Raw genomic sequence first — 22,715 nt, 5'->3', positions numbered from 1 at the left:
GGTACAGGCAGGACAAGCATAGGCAGCCAGGCTTGTACCGATTCAAAAAGCCCACCACAAAAAGCTTGCAATACACTTCTCAAGAAGGCTCAGTAGCCGAAACCTTTTATTACATAAAACCTCTTATTCAAAAAATTTTAAAACAGTTTGTTAGAAGATAACTCATCCTCTCTGACCCTTGAACCGAGTTTCAGTACTGCTGTTGCATGTTGACAGCCATTCTGAAACTATTAAAAAAAATTTTACATTCACAGCTCATAATCTCTTGTGGCATAAGGGACGAGAATTACATGGGAATACATATGTGTGGCTATAGTCAGACTTGCTCCTTAATTGCCTATAAAACATTTACTTCCACTATTTGACATAAATTTACAATTTTCTATCACACATGAAATTCAATCTGGACACATAAAAAGGCAGTAGTTGCCTGTCATAAATTATTGCAACTTTTTGAAACTTCTTTCGACAAAAAGTTGTCTGTTAGTAAAAGCATCCCACAAAAGATGCTGTAAGCACTAAAACAAAACCTTGTATTCATCTCGGTAACTGTAGAGGATAAGTGCAGGAACCCTGCAGAGAGAAGAAAAAGAGAAAAGTTTTAACCTTTGGAACTGCAACTTCAAAAGCTATAATACCTGTGGCAAAGCTCAGCAATAAGCTAACAGCAAAGATTCAGTAGAAAAGCAAGTTTTAGTTCCTCTGGATGCGGCTGCAGTTTTCCCCTTCATTCTCTTTCCATTTAGCCTGTTCAGTTTTCATTCAGTGATCTGAAGGCTTATGGCTAAGTAGTACTCTGCGCAGGCATCAGATGGGAAAGGAAGACTTTGTCAGGGATTGTGTTACATTCATACCCAGTAAAATTCCCCAAATCATGGAATGCTATTTGGATGTAGTAACTGGATTCTGTTGCTCGCAGCCTCGCAAGCCACAGGAAGAAAACAAAGTTTCATGTGATAATTAGTTGCCATGGTAAACATAAGCAATTCTGGTGTATCTTGAAAAAGGAATCAAAGTAAGTTTTTGGTCTCATTTAAAGGTTAAGTAGTACCTTCAAGCTGAACATGGGTTTAAGAAAATGTATTACAAATGCAACCCACAACAGGACATAAATACCCAGGTCTCACTGAACTGTACCAGTACATGCCAAAAGATGCAAATTTGAGGCTTAAAACCAGATGTGCCCAGACTGTTTCAGCCTTGCCAGAATCCAACAAGGAGACTACAAGTTGAACACGAATGGTTTTATGCTTAGAAAACAGAAAGAGGCTTTACTGCAGGTGTTGGGAGAGCATGCATTGTGTTTGCTTAAAGTCTGTCAGCTATGCCAGATGCCCACAGTATTCATTCAAAGCAAAGCAGGAGGAATTAAATGAATTTTAAAAGGCAAGCTGAGTCCCTCCCAGGAGAAAAGAGGGTTCTTCTGTAGTATATTAAATACATATATATATTTATATATATATAGTATATATAAAGAGGTATTCTTTCGTAGAAGAGCATTATACCTGACTGTATGCAATTGTTTGCTCTTCAGTTTTATGAACAAAGCAGCAAGTGAGGTTAACAGTGGGAATACATTTTAGAATTTCTTGAAAAGGCTAATAAAAAGAATTTACACATCCAAGAATTTACATTTGACCACAAGTGGGGATTAGATGGCCAGTAAACTCTTCCCATGCTCAAGGAACTATAAATGTTTGGGAAATATTTCTTCCTCAGCAAGAGGGAAAGAGGAAGACAAACTAAGAGCAACTTATTTAGTAAAGTTTGAAGGCAGAAATAATTGAGGTATTTTATGTACATGTAAGAGCTTAACAAATTTACCTTTTTTCCATTTTGATACTGTAAATTTCATCACAAATTGCTTGTAAGTACGAACATCTCTGTTTTGGCCATCGTGACATCAGCTGTCTCACAGCAGCATCAAAGGCTTGTCGATCTCCATCAAACTAAAAAAAAAATTGACAAGGATCTATGATACAGTCTTACCTTCTCTTGTGAAGGAAACACTTCTCCCAGGAGGATTCAGTCTTCTGAACACTGTGTAATGTCAGTGCTCCTTAATTAAACATGTTTCAAACAAAATTCATATAAAGAACATGTGCATCTTGATGTACGAAGAAACCGATCACTAATTTCTTAACACAGATAGTTTAGCAATAAAAAGGTGTAAGCAATGAAAAGGGCTCCATCAGTTTCGCAATGCTGGATAGAACATGAGAACTGTGGTACAAGGGTGGTGAAAAGTGAACGATGCAAGCTGTTCATGTGCCTGGTTTTGGTAAGTAAGAAGCGATAAACTATCTCCACGATTTGGATAGACTGGATGAACTAAGTATTTTGAAAATATTTTCAAACCTTGCACTGGGATCTGATGACCAGACAAGCACTCCTTCAGAGCAGCAGGATTTTTCTAGCCTCAGTCAAGCTCCTTGGGTAAAAACGATTCTTACAAGTTTTAAGACCTAATTCAAACTCCTTGAAGGAGAAAAACTTTTATAGGTGAATTTTACATTCCTCTTCATTAGGAAAAGAATTTATCATCTATTGTTCAATTAGAGTTTTAATGACAATACTTAATTGCTTACCTCTAATGATAAGAAGTGTATCATAGTTGCTTTTGGCAGGTCTACCTGTAAAAATATTTGAAGAAATCAATACTTTACAGATCTTCTGTTACCAGTTTGCTAATTCGAGGTTAGCTATACTGAAAGGAGTCAGACTTTACCAAGGTTTTAAGCATTTTAAATAAACTGTTCATGACAGATTCCATTACGGAAAGATCCAGACAGCAACTGCATCAACCAATTCAATTAAGAAACTGAAATTAATTCAGGCTTCTGCCAAATACTTACTGCTAAAATCTCAATCTCACTTGTTTTCTGTTGCAGGCTAGAAATGAATGTCTGAAGTCTTGTTTGCACCTGGCAACAAAAGATGTGCGAAAGTAAAATACACTGCTTCTGTGACAGAGGTGGGGAACACTTATTTTAACAGAAGAGGCTGCTTCTAACACAAGATATAGAACTACATCATATTTAAGCTAAAATTCACATTTAATATAATTTTCAGTAACAATTCCACCATAATCCTTGATGAGTAGACAGGAAGGAGAGTGGGGCTGAGCCACTCCTGCAGCAATGGTAAACACTTGATAATACTAATATTAAATACTTGGTAGTAGTGTACTAAAGTAGACAGAACTGCATGTTACAATGTGTATTCTCACGTATGTAGTAAAAACTTCCTTTCTGTTTCTGGGTGTTAAATAACTTTTCAGAGGAACATGAGAACCTGTGACTGGATACAGTGAATCATCTCTAGTTGAAGGATGACTGATTTGAAAGCCAAACCGAAGTACAAGTCATGCCTTGTAACACTTTTTTCCAGAGCAAACAATACTGCAAAGGTAGTACTTTACAGATGTAGTTGCAGCCTTGCACTACATTGTCTTTTGTACCTTGGAAAGATGCTTTTACATATTAGAAACCTGAAAGCAGCAAGTCTGTTTAGCTCAAAGCTCAGAGAATAACATCCACTTCTTTATTTGGGTTCTGAGAACTATTTATAGGAGGGGATTTTTTGTTGCATACCCACATTTGGGCTGAAAGGGGGAAAAGATTACAGTTATGTTTTACCATGTACTCTATATATCTTGAAGCCAATAAGCACGAATGACTAACTCTTGACCTTTGTTTCTAGTATCATTTAATCTTTTCTACATTATTACAATATTACATTTTAGGCAGGGTTGTTTGCTTAAATCTGCTATTTTCTTTAGACCTTTAGTTTGAGACAGCTAATGAAATACATAAGTATCTGTTACATATATATTACAAATTAATGTAATAATTAATTTAATAATTAATTCAGCATGCTGAACTTGCACCTTTAACATGTTCCAGCACTTACTAAATAAAAAAGAAAAATTCCAGAACCATGGTTCCTACTAAAATAAGATTTCTAATATGTATGTACAATGATGGCTGAGCAACCATGTCACAGATAAGCCCCAAGATCCCAAATGTTATAAAAAGGTGATCTTTGCTTTCAGCCTTTTGTGTTGTTCATAGTCTATTTTATGAATAGAGAACAGGATGTATTTCTGTAAGGTAGGTGATACTGAAAATATGAATTCTACCATTCGTTAACTGTTAAGGATCACCTCTTAATACTTATTTGATGTGTCTGTACCTGAATTTCTTGACGACGCCTGGCACTGGCAGATAATTTTTCAGGAGCTATAACACTAACATTAGGCACCGCAAGAGTTCCATGTGATTCAAATACACCTAAAATGCAAACATATATTTTTAGATTATATTCCTTCTTTACACAAGAAGTAGCAAGAAACAGAAAGTTCACTAACATTAATAAGCTAAGATCTGTATAGTAAAGGGTTCAAAAAGCTGCTAAAAATCCCCAAAGCGAGTCAAATAGATAGGATAGTGAAACATATACATGTGCATTCTGAAATGCTCACTTATGACTTTGAAGGACTGGTTGGTAAGACTAATAAATGGTTCCAAATGGCTTGCAGAATTTTACAGAGGAATGTAGCATACCTAATACCAAAAAAAGAAAAGCTATTACAAGAATGAGGCAACTCATTCTTGTAATATGCTCAGTCCCATAGCAGAATCAATAACAAAACAAAAAACCAAAACCCAGCCCCCAGCTCACCCAAATAACAGTAATAAAAATTTGAAATGGCTTATTTCAAAATCCAAATTGACACTTCTGGTAATCACACACACGCAACAACAACAACAACAACAAACGAATAATAGAGTTAAGCATGGCCACCTCTCTCCCTCCCTCTTATGCAAGGGGTGGAGGTGTTTCTTTAAAAATAACCACCAAGACTGCACACTGTACCAGTACTTCATAAAATAATTATCAAAAATGTCAAACTTTATCCACACAATGAATACTTAATATTATTCTTTATATACAAACTTATATTATCAGACTAAGGAGTGCAAATCTGTAGCTAGAAATGTAAAGGCATTTTCAATTGAACAAAAAAATCCTAGTAGAACCGTAGGTCAATGTACATGGGTCTCAGCACTGTAACAATCACAGGTCATGTCATTTTTCATCAAGATGACGTTTAATTTCCCCTCAGCTAGGAAATGTTCATGGGGTTTGGCTTTTCACCCCTCCTGAATCACTACATCAATGAGTGCTTATGTGGGGAATATTCTGTCTATTGCTCTGAGCACTTCTTCGTTTAGAGAAAATTTCACATTTAGATCACTTGGAACAACATTTTGAGACTAGGAGGAAGTGTCTCTAACCAGAGGCACTGCTGGAAAACGTTTTCTCGCTCTGACTTTGGTACTACTTTTGAATTCTATGTTCTTGCGGTATTTTCTTATAAAACAGTTTTTAATCAGAAACAGTTTGTATGTTCTTAGAAACTAAATACCTGAGATATTAGTAAATGATCCCTTTTGATTTGGTACTGAAAGATTATCTGAGGTTTCTCTAAAAAAAACCAAACAACAGCAGTTAGGGAAAGAGATTTACAATAATGAAGAAATATTGTAATAAGAAATGGTTTCAAATTATTATACAAACATACTTATTTCATTCCAACAAATTAAAAAATCTATAGATATGGCCCATATTCTCCAGAATAAATTCTATTCTGGAACAGACAGGAAATAGTAAAAAATTACATTGCAAAATCTGATCTAGAAGCAATCTTTGTGATTCCTATGAACACAAAAAACGTGTTCCCATCATGCAGGAGTGATTTAGATCATAATAAGAGAATGTATTTTAAAATATTCTCTCTAAATTATTAATTTAATCTACAACTCCTTACGGGTTTCTGTGAGATAATATTAAAGTATCAAACTAATACTTATGTTTAAGATCACACATATTCAAAGAAGCTTTCAATGGTTTGGATCTCTTTACTTTGCACATTCAGGATTCATTAACAAATTTACCAGTGTTATTAGAATCATAGTTATTGCACTTCTCTGTTTAGTATTACCAAACATGGGATTTTCTATATTCTGTTCTCAGGATCTAGAAATAAGGTAACTTTTAGATAGAATTATTTTCTGTCACAGCTTCTAACAGGTCTTGTAGGTCTGTCACAAAACATGAGAGTTGGGTTAGTTGCGAGGTTAAATGGCAAGACTGGCTGAAGTCAGAAAAAGGAGAATAAAGCAGTGGGTAGGAGGGGTAGCAGGAGGCATCAACCACCTGCACAAACTACTGCTCAAGCTGGGCGTTTCCCAGCTTAACAATGTCCTTTATTGGTAAGTCTATTCAGAAATACTACAGATGTCAAATGTGTTAAGCTTCTCAATTCTAGTTTGTCTGACTAACCATGTCTGTTCCTGCTGCCAGTACACACATACACATAGATTTACACACATATAAATATATATAGATGTGTGTAGAATTATATATTTACAAAAGGAGATGTGTGAATAACAGCTATATATATGCACACAGGTGTGAGTGTGATTTCTGTACTAATTTCTACTGGTGACAATAAATAGCAATTTCAACAAAAATAGGATGATGGGGTGTTGCTGTGTACCCCGAGTCTTTGCCAGGTGTTACTTTCATTTGTACCAGCTAAAGTGTACAAGTGTACTACACCTTCATTTCTACATATCAACACTCCCTCAGAATGAAAGGGATTTTCTGCTGTAAGTGTTTGATTACACAGTACATGTAATGGGACTTCTGGTCAGTAACAGGGACTTGCTGGCAGCCCTGCATACAGGCAATGCTGGTGTTCTGGTAGCATTTGAGCTGGATAACTGCATGGACTTTAAATTTATGAAGCACTACGGATGTCTGAATGTAACAGCGGTTACAGAAATCAGTCTCTCTCCTAATCTCAACAGATTTCTATAACCAAGCCTTTGCTGTCTTTTCCCTGCAAAAGAAATTCAGCAAAGCTCTTACTCTTTATCAAATAAGATCAAGGTTTAACTGAGCATATCTTAAAATTATTTCACTAAAACGCACATTCACTTCTGATTTTGACTATTCACATTGACATTTTATGTTACTTACCTACTACATCTTTCATCACAGTTTTTAGTTTTCAGTTTCTGCATCAGGTGATCTAGTAAGTCAGATTCTAAAATCCTTTTCTCTGTCTGTCTGTCTTTCTCAAAGGATTTCACCTATGAAGTAGTTCAGTGAGTCTTAAAGATTGTTGATTCTTAAAATAGCATATGAATAATATCAAATTTAATCAAAACCAAACTGGATTATTCACCCATTAAAGGTGAAGCAGTCAAAGGTGTGAAGCTATCACCATGACCAATCAATCACTGCCAATTAAATCTCTGATTAGATTTTCTTTCCCCCCAACCCATTTCCTCTGCATTCCCAAAGCTTAAACTAATTTGGTTACTTGTATTTAGTATGTAATAATTTTTTAACAGGATGGTTCATAGGTGCAAATACCACATAAGTAACAGCATATTTAGTTTGGGGCTTTTTTTAGTTAAGGAATTTCATTAGAATAAGGCCTGGCTTTCAGTTTGCATGAGTTACAGACTCAAACATTCAAAACTTTGAATATCTGCTCCATCTTTATGGGAAGAAATTATTCAGTAACACCACCATTTGCCTCATTAGCACGTTCTTTGTTGGGTTTGCTTCAATAAAGCCATATTTAAAAAACTGCTCTGTAATAGTCTCATGGAAGACATTGATATATTGCATCCTCCTCATCAAAATCTACTTGTTCATACAGTTATTGCACAGTTATAATGACAAGGCCAGTAATAAGTGGAAAATATTTTTGTAATGCACACTGGCTAGGCAACATTGCCATCCAGATGCTGTCAAATGGCTACTTTTTTCAGTCAAAGAAGGAATTTTTATTAAAAAATTAATGCTCTTTTTCCTAATGATCCAGAATCAAGAATATTTTAGAACTTTTAACCTCTGGAAAGATTCCAGGACCACAGGCTGCAGAGCACAGAAAGTGGTAATTCACCTTGTGACACAGTCCAGACTTTCCATCTTAACCTCAACTTACAGAGATGAGGAATGTGGTTCAGACTCCACCTGTTTGAACTACATGGATTTATTTAGATTTATGTTTTAGTTGCATTTGTATTTATCTTTATAGTTATTTATTTTATATTTTCAGGTTAGATATAAGGAAGTTCTTTACTGTGAGGGTGGTGAGGCACTGGAACAGGTTGCCCAAAGAAGTGGTAAATGCTCCATCCAGGCTGGACAGAGTCTTGGGCAACATGGTCTAGGGTGAGGCGCCCCTGCCCATGGCAGAGGGGTTGGAACTGGATGATCTTAAGGTCCTTTCCAACCCTAAACATTCTATGATTCTGTATTTGTTTTGTATCATGGGAAACTGGAACTGGAAAGATCACTGAGCCATCTCATTATTTTTATAGTTTCAAAGAAATCGGAGACAACAGAAACTTTTTTCCACATAAAGACACCCATGACTCAAAGTCAGCAATGTTTGCACTCATTTTTGGACTTTCCTAGAGGAAACGGGGTCTGTAAATAACAGTGTTATTGAGGGATAAAAAGCTTCAGAAAAACTTTCTGCTACTTAGCAACTGAAACTGTATTTACTGAATTTCATCTACTTAGATACTTTAGTGAAAATAATAATGATCTTAAAAAAAGAAATGTAGAAGAGACTATAAGTCTGGAACACCATCCAGCATCCTCTGGTCCCACACTTACCTTCACATGACTTCCTTCTTTATCTGACACAAGGGCCACGTATGTAATCCCAGAGCATCTGCAATATTCCTGCAGTTCTTCTTGAGACTGAAATGGGAACAGGGGAACGGGAATGGGACAGCGATTTGACAGATTATGAAATTATCACTTACTTAAGCAATAAACTTAAGTCTCCTGTCCTTCATTAAAACAACTTTCTATGCAGCTGTTACACTGATTATATAAGCTTCTAAGAGAAGAAAGCTTTATCAACAAGTCCAGGAGCTGAAACTTCATTATGCATATATATATACCTAACGCTCCTTAAAAGCTGAAATCTGTTTAAGTCTACGCTAGACAAAGAGAATGTCTAAGCCTTGCAATCCTAATTCCCACATGGAAGGGCTAGCTGGATCTAGAAGCAAAGATTTTACAGATAACTGTAAAAATGTGCAACGCGACATCAATCAGTCACCACCCCACTGTCTGCAACTTCCAGTAATATGTCAGTCCTGCATGATTGGTACTGTGTCATGAAAGCTGACTCCCGCTGGGTTTCATGTAAGCCTGAGGCTGCCTTACATCACTATCAGTGTTGAGAATGATGTAAGTCAGCCTTACTGAAGGGCTTGCTGTGCTGACTTAGGAGTGGGCTGCAGGACAGCATTAGACAGAGGCAAGAACTACTCAAAATCTTCATTACTTTTAAGAATTACAAAAAGAAAAGAGCCCAGGGTGATCATAGAAAAAGCATAATGATCTGGATTTTTTTCAGTTTTGAGAGACTGGAGCCACTGGAAATGTTACAGTGAAAGATTACAAAAAAGTCAGGCAATTAAGTGAGAGCTCGAAACTGCCTGCTCTGCAGCACATGAATCAGAATGGACAACTGCACAGCATTTCTTCTGTTAGTCACCAACTGGCATAATTAAGAGTGACCCAGACTCATAATCCTCAGGTAACTTCCACTACTGTTAAAAGGGACTTCCTCATTGCCATGGAGCTCCATACTCCAGTGAGGTAGTAGGGGATAAAGCTCTGCTTGGTTTCAGCTGCAGGAGAAAAGAGCACAACTCAGCCTGCCACCTTCTCTCCCTCCTACCACATGTCTCTCCAGGAACACCATGGGGACCCCATAATGTACCTAGTAGCTCAGTTTACTAGACTATATTTCTAACAATAGAATGGTGTCAATATTCCCCCTGTACCTACTAGTCTTCAGCCATGTGGATATATTTAAAAGTCAATGTTACTGTTCTGTTCCAGACGTGCTCTTTATTAAGGATTAACTCAGGGATTCTACTTGCAGCCCTCATTGAAAGAAAAATTTATTGCCTTCACTAGTACAAAACACGCTTCTCCTTTGAAGCATTTCCACCTCACTTAATTTGAGCTAGAGTAATTTTAAATTCATTATGCAACTTTTCCCCCCTTGATTTCAACAGGCCTTGGACTCTGCTCTCTGTGTATAATTAGGGAAGCTCACTTCATTCCTTTCTGCTTAGAGGAGTGCATATAGGTACTCCATCGCGCTTTTAGGTACTCTGGGATGTAGAGAGGAAGAATGCTGCAAGGCCAGTGACTCTTACGATTATTGTATCTGAACAGCATGCTACATGCTCAGTTTTATGAGTCTGTAACTCAAAAAAAAACTATTAAAAAAAAAAAAGGGCAGTCTCAGGCTGCACTAATCTTAAGAGAACAACAATATAATTAATACACAGAGACAGAAATTCTACCTGGGACCAGTCATACATTATTTCGGCTGGAATTCCTACAGTCCAGAGTTTCTGAACAATATTGATAGCTCTACCCATGGACATCTGACCAACACTTACAACCAGCAGGTCACATGAGCTGACAGAAACCTGAAGGGAAAGTAAAAACAAGAGGGACAATATTAGCCACAAGACCTCCTCTTTCCCTTCATAAGGCAGTGAAAGTAACAAAGAGGATAAATACGCTAATGCTTTTCAAAATCCATCAAGCTGAAAAAAGGGGGTTAGAGCCATCTCTTTTTAGAGCCAAAATCTACCTAAGCGTGTCTGAAACTCATTGAGGCTTGCTCTTTGATAAAAAGCATCTGCACAGCCTCAGCTTGCAAAGTGTCCTAGCCTATTCTGTTCTTCCCTTCCTACTCTGCTTAGCAATGTTAATCTGTTCTTATAACGAGAAGTTTGTAAAATGCACATTCCACAATGAAGTGAAACTGTGTGACACTGGACAAAGTAGTCAATTTTCTTAAGTTCCCTTCCATCTCCACCTTCTATACTTTTAGAAAGGCAGAAGTGGTACGGGCAAAATAACACTTACTAGCTACTACAGTTGTACTCTTCCATCTGAAACAATCCACAGGCTGAGGAAGATGTTCCATTTAAACTAAAAATAAAGGGGTATAACCCTGAAGATCCTCTCTTCCCCTATTACATAATATATTATTATTTATTAATAAACTAAATAATTCTCTGCAGGTAATCTTGGTATTTGCTGTCTATTTCAGTATGGTATTATTTTGGGACACAGCTGAACATCTTATTTTTTGCCCATCTGTGGCTACAATTAGGTTAGTGAGCTGTCAGGAATAAATAAACAAACAAAACCCCTATATCCTGCCCCACTCCAAAGACTTACAGAATCCTCCACACTGGAAACAGCAGCAGTTATTTTATCTATAGCTATGCTGACTCCAACAGCTGAAGGAACAGGTCCTACCGTCTGTGGCCCTCTAAATTGTGGAATCTCGAAACAAGACAAAAACAAAATGGAAGACTCAAATAGTTATCTCTGCAAAATGTCAAAAAGGTTTTTCATTTTTTCATGGTTTAAATAAATAAATAAATAATAGAAATGAGTACATACCAGATGATCATACCTGCCCCCCGCAGCAAGAATTTCAGGCACAGTTCTTTGTCTTCTTTTGATGTATGCTATAAACTGAAAGATAATTCCATTGTGCTGCTGTATTTTGTAAACAAGTCCCAGATTTATAGAAACCTGTAAAATAAAACTGAGTATGTGTACAAGATCGTTACCAGTATTATGGTTAATATAATTGATTTCCTACTAGCAGCAAGGATTGAAAACACTCTTCTCACATAAGGAAGACATACAGAAACACTCCTCATCTCAAAAATTTTGAAATACAATTAAAAATAAGGAAATCATGTTTTAATCTTAAAGCACCCCAAGAGACCAGCAGCACAAAACCCACACTGCAAGCCTCAAGGAAGGTGGAGGAAGGGAGGCCTTTAGTACTCAACAGCTTTTTGTATTTTTAAAGTATTTAGTTTGTTTCAAAATTTAAAAATTTCTTTATGCTGTAAGTGATGTCTTCAATCTTGGTTGGAGAAAAAAAAAAAAAAGTCTGTATGTCATTAGATAGAAATTAAACCAGAGACTTCTGACTGGAAGAGGTCTTATTCTTAAACTGCATCTTAAAAAAAAAATAAAAATAAAAGGAATCAGTGCCAGCATTATTACTTGCCATCAAAAGCCACTTTGATGTGGTTTTTCTATTGTAAAATATGATTACTTTGTTTCCTGGCAAATTACAAGGCTCAGCAGCCTATAAATCCATTAAATTATTAGCAGAGCAAACCTGAAGCTTTATTCCAAGTTGCTTTAACAGACCAATGACTTCCTCTAAATCCTTCATGCCATGCTTCAGCAGCTGAGTGACACCTGGCTTTTGTTTTATCATTGTGTTTAAAAATGGAAATACATTACTTGCTTCTCCCTTCTGCTCAATGAATCTGTAGAGTCGAGAAAGCTAAAAACAAAAATCAAAGAAAAAAACATAGGTAACACCACTGACAGCACTCACAACAGATCACATCTAAAAAAACCCTAAAAATATTTGACTTGGTGTAAGTAAAATATCGTCTTTTTTGTCTGTTTAGCCTAGCAGCCTGTTTTTACCTAGTGAGTTGAGGAAAGAAATGGACAGGCACAAGACTCCTCAGGGTGTCCAGAAGTTTGAACCTCAACTCCTTGTGTACATTCATCAACATTTGCAGACTTCTTTTTTTTTTAAGTTTCTCTCAGTTTCTTTTACTAAATACCACTGCAAAACATTCTGTTTCATAGAATCATAGAATCATAAGGGTTGGAAAGGATATTAAGATCATCTAGTTCCAACCCCCCTGCCATGGGCAGGGACACCTTGCCCTAAACCATTCTGTTTACCCTTTAATTGCTTCCACAGTCTGAAAAATACGTTTAAAAGCAGAAAGAAACTTGGAGAGTTGCAATACTGACTTCCAGAAAGAAGACAGAACAAAATCAGACCACGTCCAAATAGACTGATCTAATTTGAATAGCAGATGTAACTGTTTATTTTACTTACTCGGGCTGATTAAACTGCAAAGTAAATGAAGTATTACTGACTTATTGCAAGTTACAGAGAAATTATCATTTAATTAAAATTACTTACACTATTTGATGTGAGAGAAAGATTACAGAATTTGGCTTCTACTTCTCTTTTAGTTAGCTTTTCAGTCTACGAAAGAAACAGATTCGAACATGTTCAGCAACTGAGTTACCTAACAATTACTATTGCTGAGAAGAATTAAACCACACCTTTTCAATGTTTTTAATTAAATGTTACACTTACAAACTGCAGTAACACTGTAAAAGAACAAAACCAATAAATAACACATTTTCCACCAATCCTGTAGTGAGGCCTTACTCAGCTTCATTTCAAGAAGCAACAAAAAGCGTACAAATACCAACTTAAGCTGTGCTTATGCAGAAGTGCATTGTGTTGGGATTTAAACATTACGTTAATTATTCAAATGAATGTAATGTATTTATTTTCTCTGCTTATAAGGTAGGAAAGACCGACATGAAATTAAGATACATTTTAAAGTTTTTACTGAATAGCCCACCAGTTCTTAATTACACAGGTGAACAATTATCTCATAAATAGACATTTAAAAATCATCTTAAAATATCTCAGAAGTAACAGAAAATGAATTAATCTAAGTTTACAGCCCTAAGATAGCCTGGCTTTTTATACACCAACAAGATATTCCTGGTTATGCTGGCAATGGGCTGTTACTCATTTTCAGAGACAACTCTACAATAAGATACTCTACAGTGACAATTACAGAGATTAGATTAATAACTAATCTCTTACCACAGCATCATACAGAATGATGTAGACTTGATTGAGTTTATCCTCTGGTATCCCACAGTGCAAAAGTATAGCTTTCAATAAGGCAGTGTGGTTCAAGTAAATACTGTAATTTCTTTCCTAACAAAGGGTAAACAAAAAAGAACAAAAAGTTTTACCTGCATTCCATTTGCTTAATAATAATAATGTTAATAGTAATAATGATGATAATAATAATAGTAATAATAATTTCTAAAGATTTAATAATAGCTCAAAACTAACTTCAGACCTCTCCTTCCACTACCTTGCCTCCCATCTATAACTAAAGAATGGCAAGGCTTGTCCCATTCTACAATAATCACCTGCCTGACAGAAGAAATACATTACTTCAGTGGCACTGTAAGCATTCAATTAATATTTCCTTTTCGCACAAATCTATGCTTTATTTTATCTATGAAACATATTTTTCATTTAAATCACAGTGTTCTGTAATTAAACACATTAGACTAACTATTTACTTAGATTAACATTTTGGGATGGAAAGAGAACAAAGGGCATGATTAGAGAATCTACCTGTAGCACTGAAAACTCTTGAATGATTTCTGAAATGGCATAAATTGTTTCTGCTATAGGCAAAAAGCTATTTCCAGTAGATGTTACAATGTCAAATGCACATTCTAGGAGTTCTTTGGGATGACAGCGGTCTAACTTCCGAGGTCTGAAAACTCGCTCTATACAGTATCTAAAGGAAACATTGAAGAAAGAATCAGCATCTTCAGAGGTCTCTGTCATAAAGCACAGCACTTGTGCAACATGTCATCTGCATGTCCCTTACCTTTTCAAGTTTGATATGTTATTTCTAGCTACAAATCTTGCAAAAGGAATCTGAAAAACAAAATACATGAAAATTGGTGAAACAAAACATTCTGACTAGGCTCTGAAACTGGAGATTAATTACTACCATGCAGTAACACTTGTCCTGTCACATCTGTAAGTGCCTTAAGTATTTGCCACAGCCAAGTAATATTAATTTAATCATCCCTGCTCCAAGTTTTAAATAGTAACATTTCCCCCCCTGCCAAGTTCCTAGAAGAGCTTGGAGAGGAACACAAGGACATTTCCTAATTACCCTAATGCATGCAAAACATATCATAAATCAACTATGAGCATACTGAAATGTACAAGCAGGTATTTTGCTGCTTACATAAAGATATAAAGGAGTATTTTTTAATAAATCTTTGGTTGACATATTTTCCAAACAAGTAATTCCTACAGAAAAATCAATTTTGTGGATCCCACACAAATCCTTAACTAAGAATCATACTGTATAGCTTGATGTTACAAATGCAAAGGAAGGACGAGTCAAATTGACCTTAAGTTAGTGAAATGGAGTATAAAAAGTCATGTTCTTTAACTGTCACTAGTAAACAGAAAATACAACTTAAAAGTATTCAGGTATTAAGTGCAAGGTAATTAATGAGGCCAACATTGCACATAATTTGGTATGCCTGAGAGAGGAATCCCAGACAGTAAAATCTGAACTACTCAAACAGCAATTCCTCTCAAGAGTAGACTGATCCTTGACAACATTTGTTTGAGAAACACAAAACTGGACAGACTGTTACCCACATTCTCTATAAATAAGAAAGTGATGGAAATACCAGAATTTTCACTGGTCATTGGAAAAGTCTTGTCTCTTACATGTGGAAGAAAAAACCCCAACAAACAAACCACAAAACCCCCACAAACCAGCAGTGACATTGATCACATTTATAATATGGCACTTTTACCTATGTAAGATATACTTCTGACTGCTGAAGCAGTGTAAGCCTAAACCAAATTTGCCACTAGTGAATTAAAGGTATCTACAAACACCACAGGACTTTTCAAACCCAGCTTTGCCTGCAGAGATGAAACTACTTACTCTGAGGTCATATGGAAGCATTACCAGCATCCCACTGTGATCCATGAAATATGAAGCTTCATTATGTTCATATAGTTTTTTATTTCTGGGCATTAGCAGTGGAGTATGCAGCTTGATGGCTCCTGCACAAAACCAGTAAAATACTATTACCTCCCATTTCAGAGGTAACATCTGCTTTTTATAACAAGCTCATGAACAATCTTGCAGGACATGATAATCTCAACAAATACCTTTAAAAAATTACATTATTTTCAGTGTCCTTAATAGACTGTCCTCTTCCACTGTCTAAACAAAGCCATCAAACAAACTGATGTTCTATCTTGCACACTTCTTGGGCTCAGCAGGCAGCCACAGAGAAACAGAGAACTGCCAATCTCGTAGCCCCAGCAGAATCCTTGCCTTGCCTCCCTCTTTAAACACCACCTTTCACAAAAGCATACATACAAAACAGATGAGAAACCCTACAGATACCACTAGCACTCTTTTGATCTGAAGGCACTTCCATAGAGAACAAATACTGTTCAGACATGTTGCATCCTATGTCTCAAAAATGTACTTGAAGTGTTTAAAGCTCACTGTAAAACCTCATAAATAACTTTTTTCTGGCTGTATTTTGCAACCACCTATCTGTATGAATCCAGTCTTCATTGAAACCTTATTATTAACAATACTTTCATGTTTTAAATTCTCTACTGATTCTCAAACGGCTATCTTGTTATGGAAGCTTTATTCTTCAATTAGATGTCAACATAAACTTTCAATCAGGGGGGAAAAAGCACCCCAAATACAAGAAAATGCTTCTAACCATTACAGACAGCAATACAACCTAATAGAAAAAAATATATATCCCACCCCTCAGTTTTTTTCCAAAAGAATGAAAATATTTCATACTCCAAAGTGCTGACAAACATGCTCCAAAGCCTGTCAAGCTTCTGACTCCGTGACAGCAATAAAACCATTCTGTTCTCTTAAATCCATTCAATCATAAAAAAAATTAAATGAACGACTTTGGTGAACACACCCACCGTGTCTTTTAAATATCCGGCTGACAATCTCACACACATGCTGCTGTATCTTGGCTGCCCAAACAGAAAAACTACCCTGAAACCATCACAAATAAAAAGTACATATATAATTTATATGCCATGAACACTTCAGGTAATACAGGCAATTATTCCATGTAATACAGGCAATAAGCATTCTGCTATCTCATCTCACTATAATAAAAAATAACCAGAGCTATAAAAAGCATTATTGTACTATGTTACCTTGTATTTCTTCAGATTTAGAAATATTTAAAAGTTGAGAAACCAAGAAGGATTACTTTGATTGCCATGATTAGACAGGGAAGAAAACAGTCAGAGGCAATGCATTCTGTTGGCAATCAGATACAAGTAGCATTAGTTCGATCGAAATTCAGAGTAAAGAAAGTATTCATCTGGACATAAGCTTAAAGCTGTAGCTGCTATGATCAAACACTGCTTATTTCTTCCTTGAAGAATGAATGTAAGGTTTAAATGGGAAGTGGTTAATCAAGCCCACATAGTACAGATTATAGCTTTAAATGGGAACTAACATGAAAGTTGATTTCCAGAGAGAATGCAATTCTCTCAAATATGTCAAGAGTTCACCCATATAAACTTTTTTTTAATCCAACACAGGAAAAACCGAAACAACATGCATCCCCTAAGCACCTACAAACCTTCAACATGTCACTGTCATAGGTATAATCTATAGCTGGAGATACACGCTGCAAAAATATCTGACTCATCATAGTCCGGTAGGCCTTTCCATCCACGTTAGCTAAGGTATGGTGGAGTACTTCGTGGAGTTCAGATTCTTCCATTTGTGGTGGTGGAAGATGTTCACTTTTTAACAGCTCCACAGCTGTTGGTCGTGCTGCAGGATCATGGTTCAGGAGCCACGTAATAACTGATCTCTACAAATTAAATAAAAACTTTATAGTTCAGAAAAAATTTAGACATTAGCAGTATTTACAACAAACTTCCTAGTCACATGACATTAATAAAAAAATATAAGACTCTACAGGGGACCAAGAAAAGCAGGATCTGAATCGTTGGCGTGGATATTCTTTGCTTATAGAATTCTGAATATGTTTTATTGTGTTATTATTTAAATAAAATTTACTAAAACACGGAAGTTTTTAGAAATGTGCCTCCCAGGATGATAAAATATGTAGTATCCTTTGTCGTTCTATGTTATGCCATCTCTGGCATCTCTTTATCAACAAAGAAAGCAGAACCATATGCGTAACAACAAAGATTTGAGAGTTACACATAATAAAGAAGGGGGAATCTTCCTGGCATATTACAGTAAACTGTACTAGAGGGAAACATTTTTATGGTACTAGTAACAGGCAGATTGCCATTTCACAGGCATAACAGACAAAAAGATAATGCTAATGTTAAACAAAGAGTCCACTAGCAAAAGGAAAAAGTTATCTAGATGGTCCAGAGAAGATTACATTGCACATTTAATTTATCTGCCATGGAGGCATTAAGAACAGCTCTTGACAACTCTTATCAAGCTCAGAGAGTCAATTTAGCTTGCACACCTCCTTCTGTTCTGTAACACAGATTTCTTTCAAAAGTTTAAGAGTTAAACAATACAGCTGCATTTACCTTAGCCTAAAATGTCGGCATTGTCCCTCAGAGCTTAAAAGGTATACCCGTGAACTCCGCACTTCTTTATGACTGAGCTTAGGGAATTTTGTATATCTCCATGTCAACTTAGTATGCTAAGAATTTTTTTTCCTTACTTTGTTCCAATGTCATGTAACAAGAACTTGGAAGAGATTACTATTTTAAAATTAAGTAAGTGGGGAAAAATGATAATAAATGCTTCTTGACAGGGAATACCTAATAGTTAAAATATCTTCAAAATTACCTGCTTTGCATGATTGACTTCATCAAAGTCTTTAGGAAATACAACAGTAGGCTATAAAAAACAAAAATCATATTTGAATTATAACAGGCAGTCCAGCTTGCTCAGGCCAGTCTTAAGTTCTACATATTTAAACACAGAAACTAAGCATTTTTATTGCTCATGGGGAAAAAAACAAAAAGAAAAAAAAACCACAGAAAAAAACACATGGCAATTTCAGTTTGAAGAGCTAGAAGGAAAATGAATGTCACTGAAATGCTTTTATGATGTTTTGTACAATGAAGATACAACCCACAATCACAAGCATTTACCAACTACAACTACCAACTGGTTCCTGAGAGAGACCCATTGGGTCTAAACGTGGGTGTGCTAAAAACATGACATCTTTATCTGATGTTTACACCTCTGATGTTTTACAGTGTAAAAATTAATTTCACAGACAGAACAATTACTGATGGTAATACCATTACAGAAACCACAGTGCATTATGGGCATGTCAGTACCAGCTCCAATTTTATTTTTCACTTTTCATTATATATTTTATAAACTTTTTTCTTCCTAAGCACTCCCTGTTGAAACATTTTACTCTGTTTTGCATCATTTTACTTCTCTTAACAAACTATTTGATGCACAGGATTCGTATCTTTTATATCTGTGTACTTACCAGTCTTAACTGACTAAGAACAAAGATCCTTTCTGATGCAGTACTCATAGGATGGTAAGACATTTCAAAGAATATTATACCCAGACTGAACAGGTCCACTTTCTAAGGGAAAATAAAAAAAGGAAACATAAATGTAATACCTGTGAATTCTCTGCAGTTGATGATAGCAGAGAAATACTAATGTTCTGGTTAAATTTCACAGTATATTACAGCCAGAGATAGGGGTGGGGTTTTCGTGGTTTTGTTTTGGTTTCTGGGGTGGGTTTTTTTGTTTTGTTTTTGCTAAATGGCACAATCCAGACCTGTCGGACTTCAGTGCCTTCTATCATCACAGCACTGCCATGACGTAAAGGCCTCCCTTTATGAAAATATTTCTGCTTTGAAATTCAGCTCATCTCTGCATACAAACAGGATCCTTGGATGAAAAAAAATGTAGTACCCCCATCTCTCAAAAATCAAGTCTAGGAATCCAGGAGAGCAATACATACTTCTGATGACTTTTTACCTTAATTAAAGACTGTAAGATTTCTATCCTACTCATTGTTACTCAATCCTTTCAAATTGAAGTTGCTTGCACCTAGTCATGGTCACAGCACAGGCAGAAACACTGACCTGCCCACATCCTTCCACCCTTGCTCTCCACTCAAAGGAATATTTCTCATTCCCTTGCTTATCACAGTAGTCCCCCCACACCCTGTTCCACCTTGAATTTACCTTTGTTGAGTGGGACTGTCCTAAATTGTATCTTTTACCTTGGATTCCATGCTACCTTTTTAGTAAATCTACTCTAATCATACCTGATTGTATGTAGACTTAGTGCTTCCTTGGACCTCTGGGCTGACATACAGCGCAGTGCCAACCATCCCTGTCAAATTACCTATGTGGCAGAAGATGAAAAGGTTTCAAGAAAGTGGCAGAGAAATGCAGCATCAAAGTCCAGAAAAAAGTCACTCATCTTCTGTCCTCATTTATTCTAGGTTGGAATGCAGCCCTTATTGAGAGAAGCTCACTTGAGAACAGTTTGCAAAACAGACAGTTCTCACCTTCGCAGGTCAGGTGTCTGTGTCTATCTGTAATAGCTAAACTTACCTACCGCTTTACAGAATTGCAGTAGGTCAGCACACAAGTGATACAACTATATTTCACTTCCATTACACTCATCTTAAGACACACAATGTACTAAAGTTCACTCAAAACACAAAATTCAGCCTGTTACAGGTGTCAAAAAAACCCCAACCAAACAAAAATCCCTTAACTCTTGAAATTGTCCTGTACCGGCAAGAGAACAGAAGTGAAAATGGAATGGATATACAGGATCTCTATATACCTCACTGTGAGAAAAGCACTGATCTATGGAAAAAGTCTAGCAGTGGAAGCAAATTCATTTTTAGATACCAGTCAAAACTGAGAGATTATATGTAAGATATCTACCCAAAGTTGGAGGTTGTTTCCCCCCCATCCCCCAAATAAAAAAGGTTTTATTTTCAAAGAATGAATGGAAGTTCTAACAGAGTATACAAGACTGCAAAATAAAAGTGATGGCTTAAAATAATTTAGAATAAGCTACTACGTAAACTAACCTGATGGGTCAGACATGGCAGAACTATCTGAGTGATTTTCTTCTTGTTTAGAGACCACCTGAAATCAGGAAAACAGACATACTGTAAATGGCACTTGAAATGCTTCTGTTGGCTTTTCTTAATGCTTTGGTTGACAGTACACAGTTTAACTCTAGAACCTTAGAAATAAACAAGTTTATGGCATTCACAATATAAAGTCCAATGAGAACTATGTTTTTATGTTTTATTTTCATCTTTCATGTTATTGAATTGGTGGGTTCAAATTCAAGGGGGTTTTTCATTCACTTTCAGCTGTACTTACTGCATTTGCTGGATGATCTGTAGCTAAACCAAAATCACCAATTTTGACATGATCATCTGAATCTAAGAAAATGTTCACAGGTTTCAAGTCTCTGTGGATCATTCCCTGTTACAGGAGGAGAAAAAAAAAGACCCATAGAATATTAAACAATAAACACAATTCAAACTAAAGCTCTGTAATAGACTGGAAAATCATATCACATATTTTTAATGCAGTAGATTTCCCACTGTAATAAGTCATTGATAATTAATTTTGAAGACTATAGTCTGTAACCCAGATGCTAGAAAGAATTTTCAGTGCTACCAGATACAAAAAAAAAAAAAAAGTTTTTAAAACGTCAAATTTTTGGGAGAAAGGGAAAAATCTGAAGTGGCTCATTATAAAATTCAGGTTTATGATAAAGTATTCTAAACCCCTAGAACAGATTAATAATCAGAAGTGCAAGGAACAAACCTTGTAATAAACACCCCAAAATGAATAGAATATGAAGAAACCCACACAAAAGAAGATATTACATAAATATTATAGACAGGTCATAAGTGTCATATTTACTAACCTTTTCATGGATATAAGCTAACCCATCTAAAATTTCTCGGAAAAGCCTCCAAAGCCGACTGGTGTCTTCATATAATCCTTGGTCAATAGTATCCCTTAATGTGCTCTTTTCACAATACTCCATCTTCAGTCGTGCAGAGGTAGGGGACAGAGGGAAGAAAGAGCAGTTTTGTCAAGAAAAGAGACCATCAGAAACTTGTATCTGTGTGCATATTAATGCCTGGTCCTGTAACACACAGGTCGGGAACAAACAGCATCACCAAAACATTCAGCTGTTTGGAATTTTCCCGAGAGCTGTCTTTTAGCTAGAAAAAACGCATTCACTTATGGGTCCTATCCCATTTTCTGTGACAATAGTCTTGACGAGTCTGTGACAAGCTTGCAAAGTAGTATATTCTGAACATAAATGTTAAAAACAAGATAAAAGCCACTGAAGCGGGTCCAGAAAAAAAAACAATGTGAAGGGCCTGGAATCCAAGTCTTATGAGGAATGGCTGAGGGAACTGGGGTTGTTTAGTCTGGAGAAGGAAGGGTCAGGGGGGACCTTATCGCTCTCTACAACTACCTGAAAGGAGGTTGTAGTGCAGTGGGGGTTGGTCTCTTCTCCCAAGTAAGAAGTGATAGGGAAAGAGCCAACAGCCTCAAGCTGCACCAGGGGAGGTTTAGATTGGATATTAGGAAAAATTTCTTCACCAAAAGGATGATCAACCATTGGAACAGGTTTCTGAGGGAAGTGGTAGAATCACCGTTCCTAAAACTGTCCAAAAAATGTGTAGCCGAAGCCCTTAGTGACTTAGTTTAGTGGTGGTCTTGGCAGTCCCTGGGTAGCGGTTGGACTTGATGATCTTAAAGATCTCTTCCAACCTAGCTGATTCTATGATTCCAGCTACAGAACTTTGAAAGGCATAACAAGCCATGTGTGCTGCACAGTGCCTTCCACCAGAAAAGCCTTTCAGAAAACCAGTCTATTGCAAAACCAAGATTGA

General features: G+C 36.3%; 1 protein-coding gene across 2 annotated transcripts in view; it reads right to left on the bottom strand.

The window, feature by feature from the left end:
• Nucleotides 1–79: 79 nt before the first annotated feature.
• The window catches only part of EIF2AK4 (eukaryotic translation initiation factor 2 alpha kinase 4), a 36,302-nt gene continuing 13,666 nt past the window's right edge, over nucleotides 80–22,715 (bottom strand). Inside the window, exons 15-39 of one of the 2 annotated variants that reach the window (XR_003990874.1) lie at nucleotides 21,731–21,853; nucleotides 21,175–21,279; nucleotides 20,874–20,931; nucleotides 20,091–20,170; nucleotides 19,294–19,395; nucleotides 18,633–18,683; nucleotides 17,428–17,664; nucleotides 16,751–16,826; nucleotides 15,726–15,847; nucleotides 14,637–14,686; nucleotides 14,375–14,543; nucleotides 13,826–13,942; nucleotides 13,121–13,186; nucleotides 12,287–12,457; nucleotides 11,561–11,682; nucleotides 11,320–11,427; nucleotides 10,428–10,556; nucleotides 8,710–8,796; nucleotides 7,051–7,163; nucleotides 5,432–5,490; nucleotides 4,195–4,292; nucleotides 2,856–2,924; nucleotides 2,589–2,633; nucleotides 1,825–1,949; nucleotides 80–573 (exon numbers count right to left, since the gene is read on the bottom strand). Coding sequence is in view for 1 of the 2 variants with exons in the window: in XM_030481918.1 (XP_030337778.1) it covers nucleotides 519–573; nucleotides 1,825–1,949; nucleotides 2,589–2,633; nucleotides 2,856–2,924; nucleotides 4,195–4,292; nucleotides 5,432–5,490; nucleotides 7,051–7,163; nucleotides 8,710–8,796; nucleotides 10,428–10,556; nucleotides 11,320–11,427; nucleotides 11,548–11,682; nucleotides 12,287–12,457; nucleotides 13,121–13,186; nucleotides 13,826–13,942; nucleotides 14,375–14,543; nucleotides 14,637–14,686; nucleotides 15,726–15,847; nucleotides 16,751–16,826; nucleotides 17,428–17,664; nucleotides 18,633–18,683; nucleotides 19,294–19,395; nucleotides 20,091–20,170; nucleotides 20,874–20,931; nucleotides 21,175–21,279; nucleotides 21,731–21,853 (2,550 nt within the window). In the remaining variant the exon portion in view is untranslated. Of the gene's footprint in view, nucleotides 574–1,824; nucleotides 1,950–2,588; nucleotides 2,634–2,855; nucleotides 2,925–4,194; nucleotides 4,293–5,431; nucleotides 5,491–7,050; nucleotides 7,164–8,709; nucleotides 8,797–10,427; nucleotides 10,557–11,319; nucleotides 11,428–11,547; nucleotides 11,683–12,286; nucleotides 12,458–13,120; nucleotides 13,187–13,825; nucleotides 13,943–14,374; nucleotides 14,544–14,636; nucleotides 14,687–15,725; nucleotides 15,848–16,750; nucleotides 16,827–17,427; nucleotides 17,665–18,632; nucleotides 18,684–19,293; nucleotides 19,396–20,090; nucleotides 20,171–20,873; nucleotides 20,932–21,174; nucleotides 21,280–21,730; nucleotides 21,854–22,715 lie in introns of both variants that reach the window. The other variant, XM_030481918.1, reaches the window with a different exon arrangement.

Source organism: Strigops habroptila, chromosome 4 (genome assembly GCF_004027225.2).
Source record: "Strigops habroptila isolate Jane chromosome 4, bStrHab1.2.pri, whole genome shotgun sequence".
NCBI classification, from domain to species: domain Eukaryota; kingdom Metazoa; phylum Chordata; class Aves; order Psittaciformes; family Psittacidae; genus Strigops; species Strigops habroptila.
This window is presented reverse-complemented; position numbering and strand designations above follow the sequence as displayed.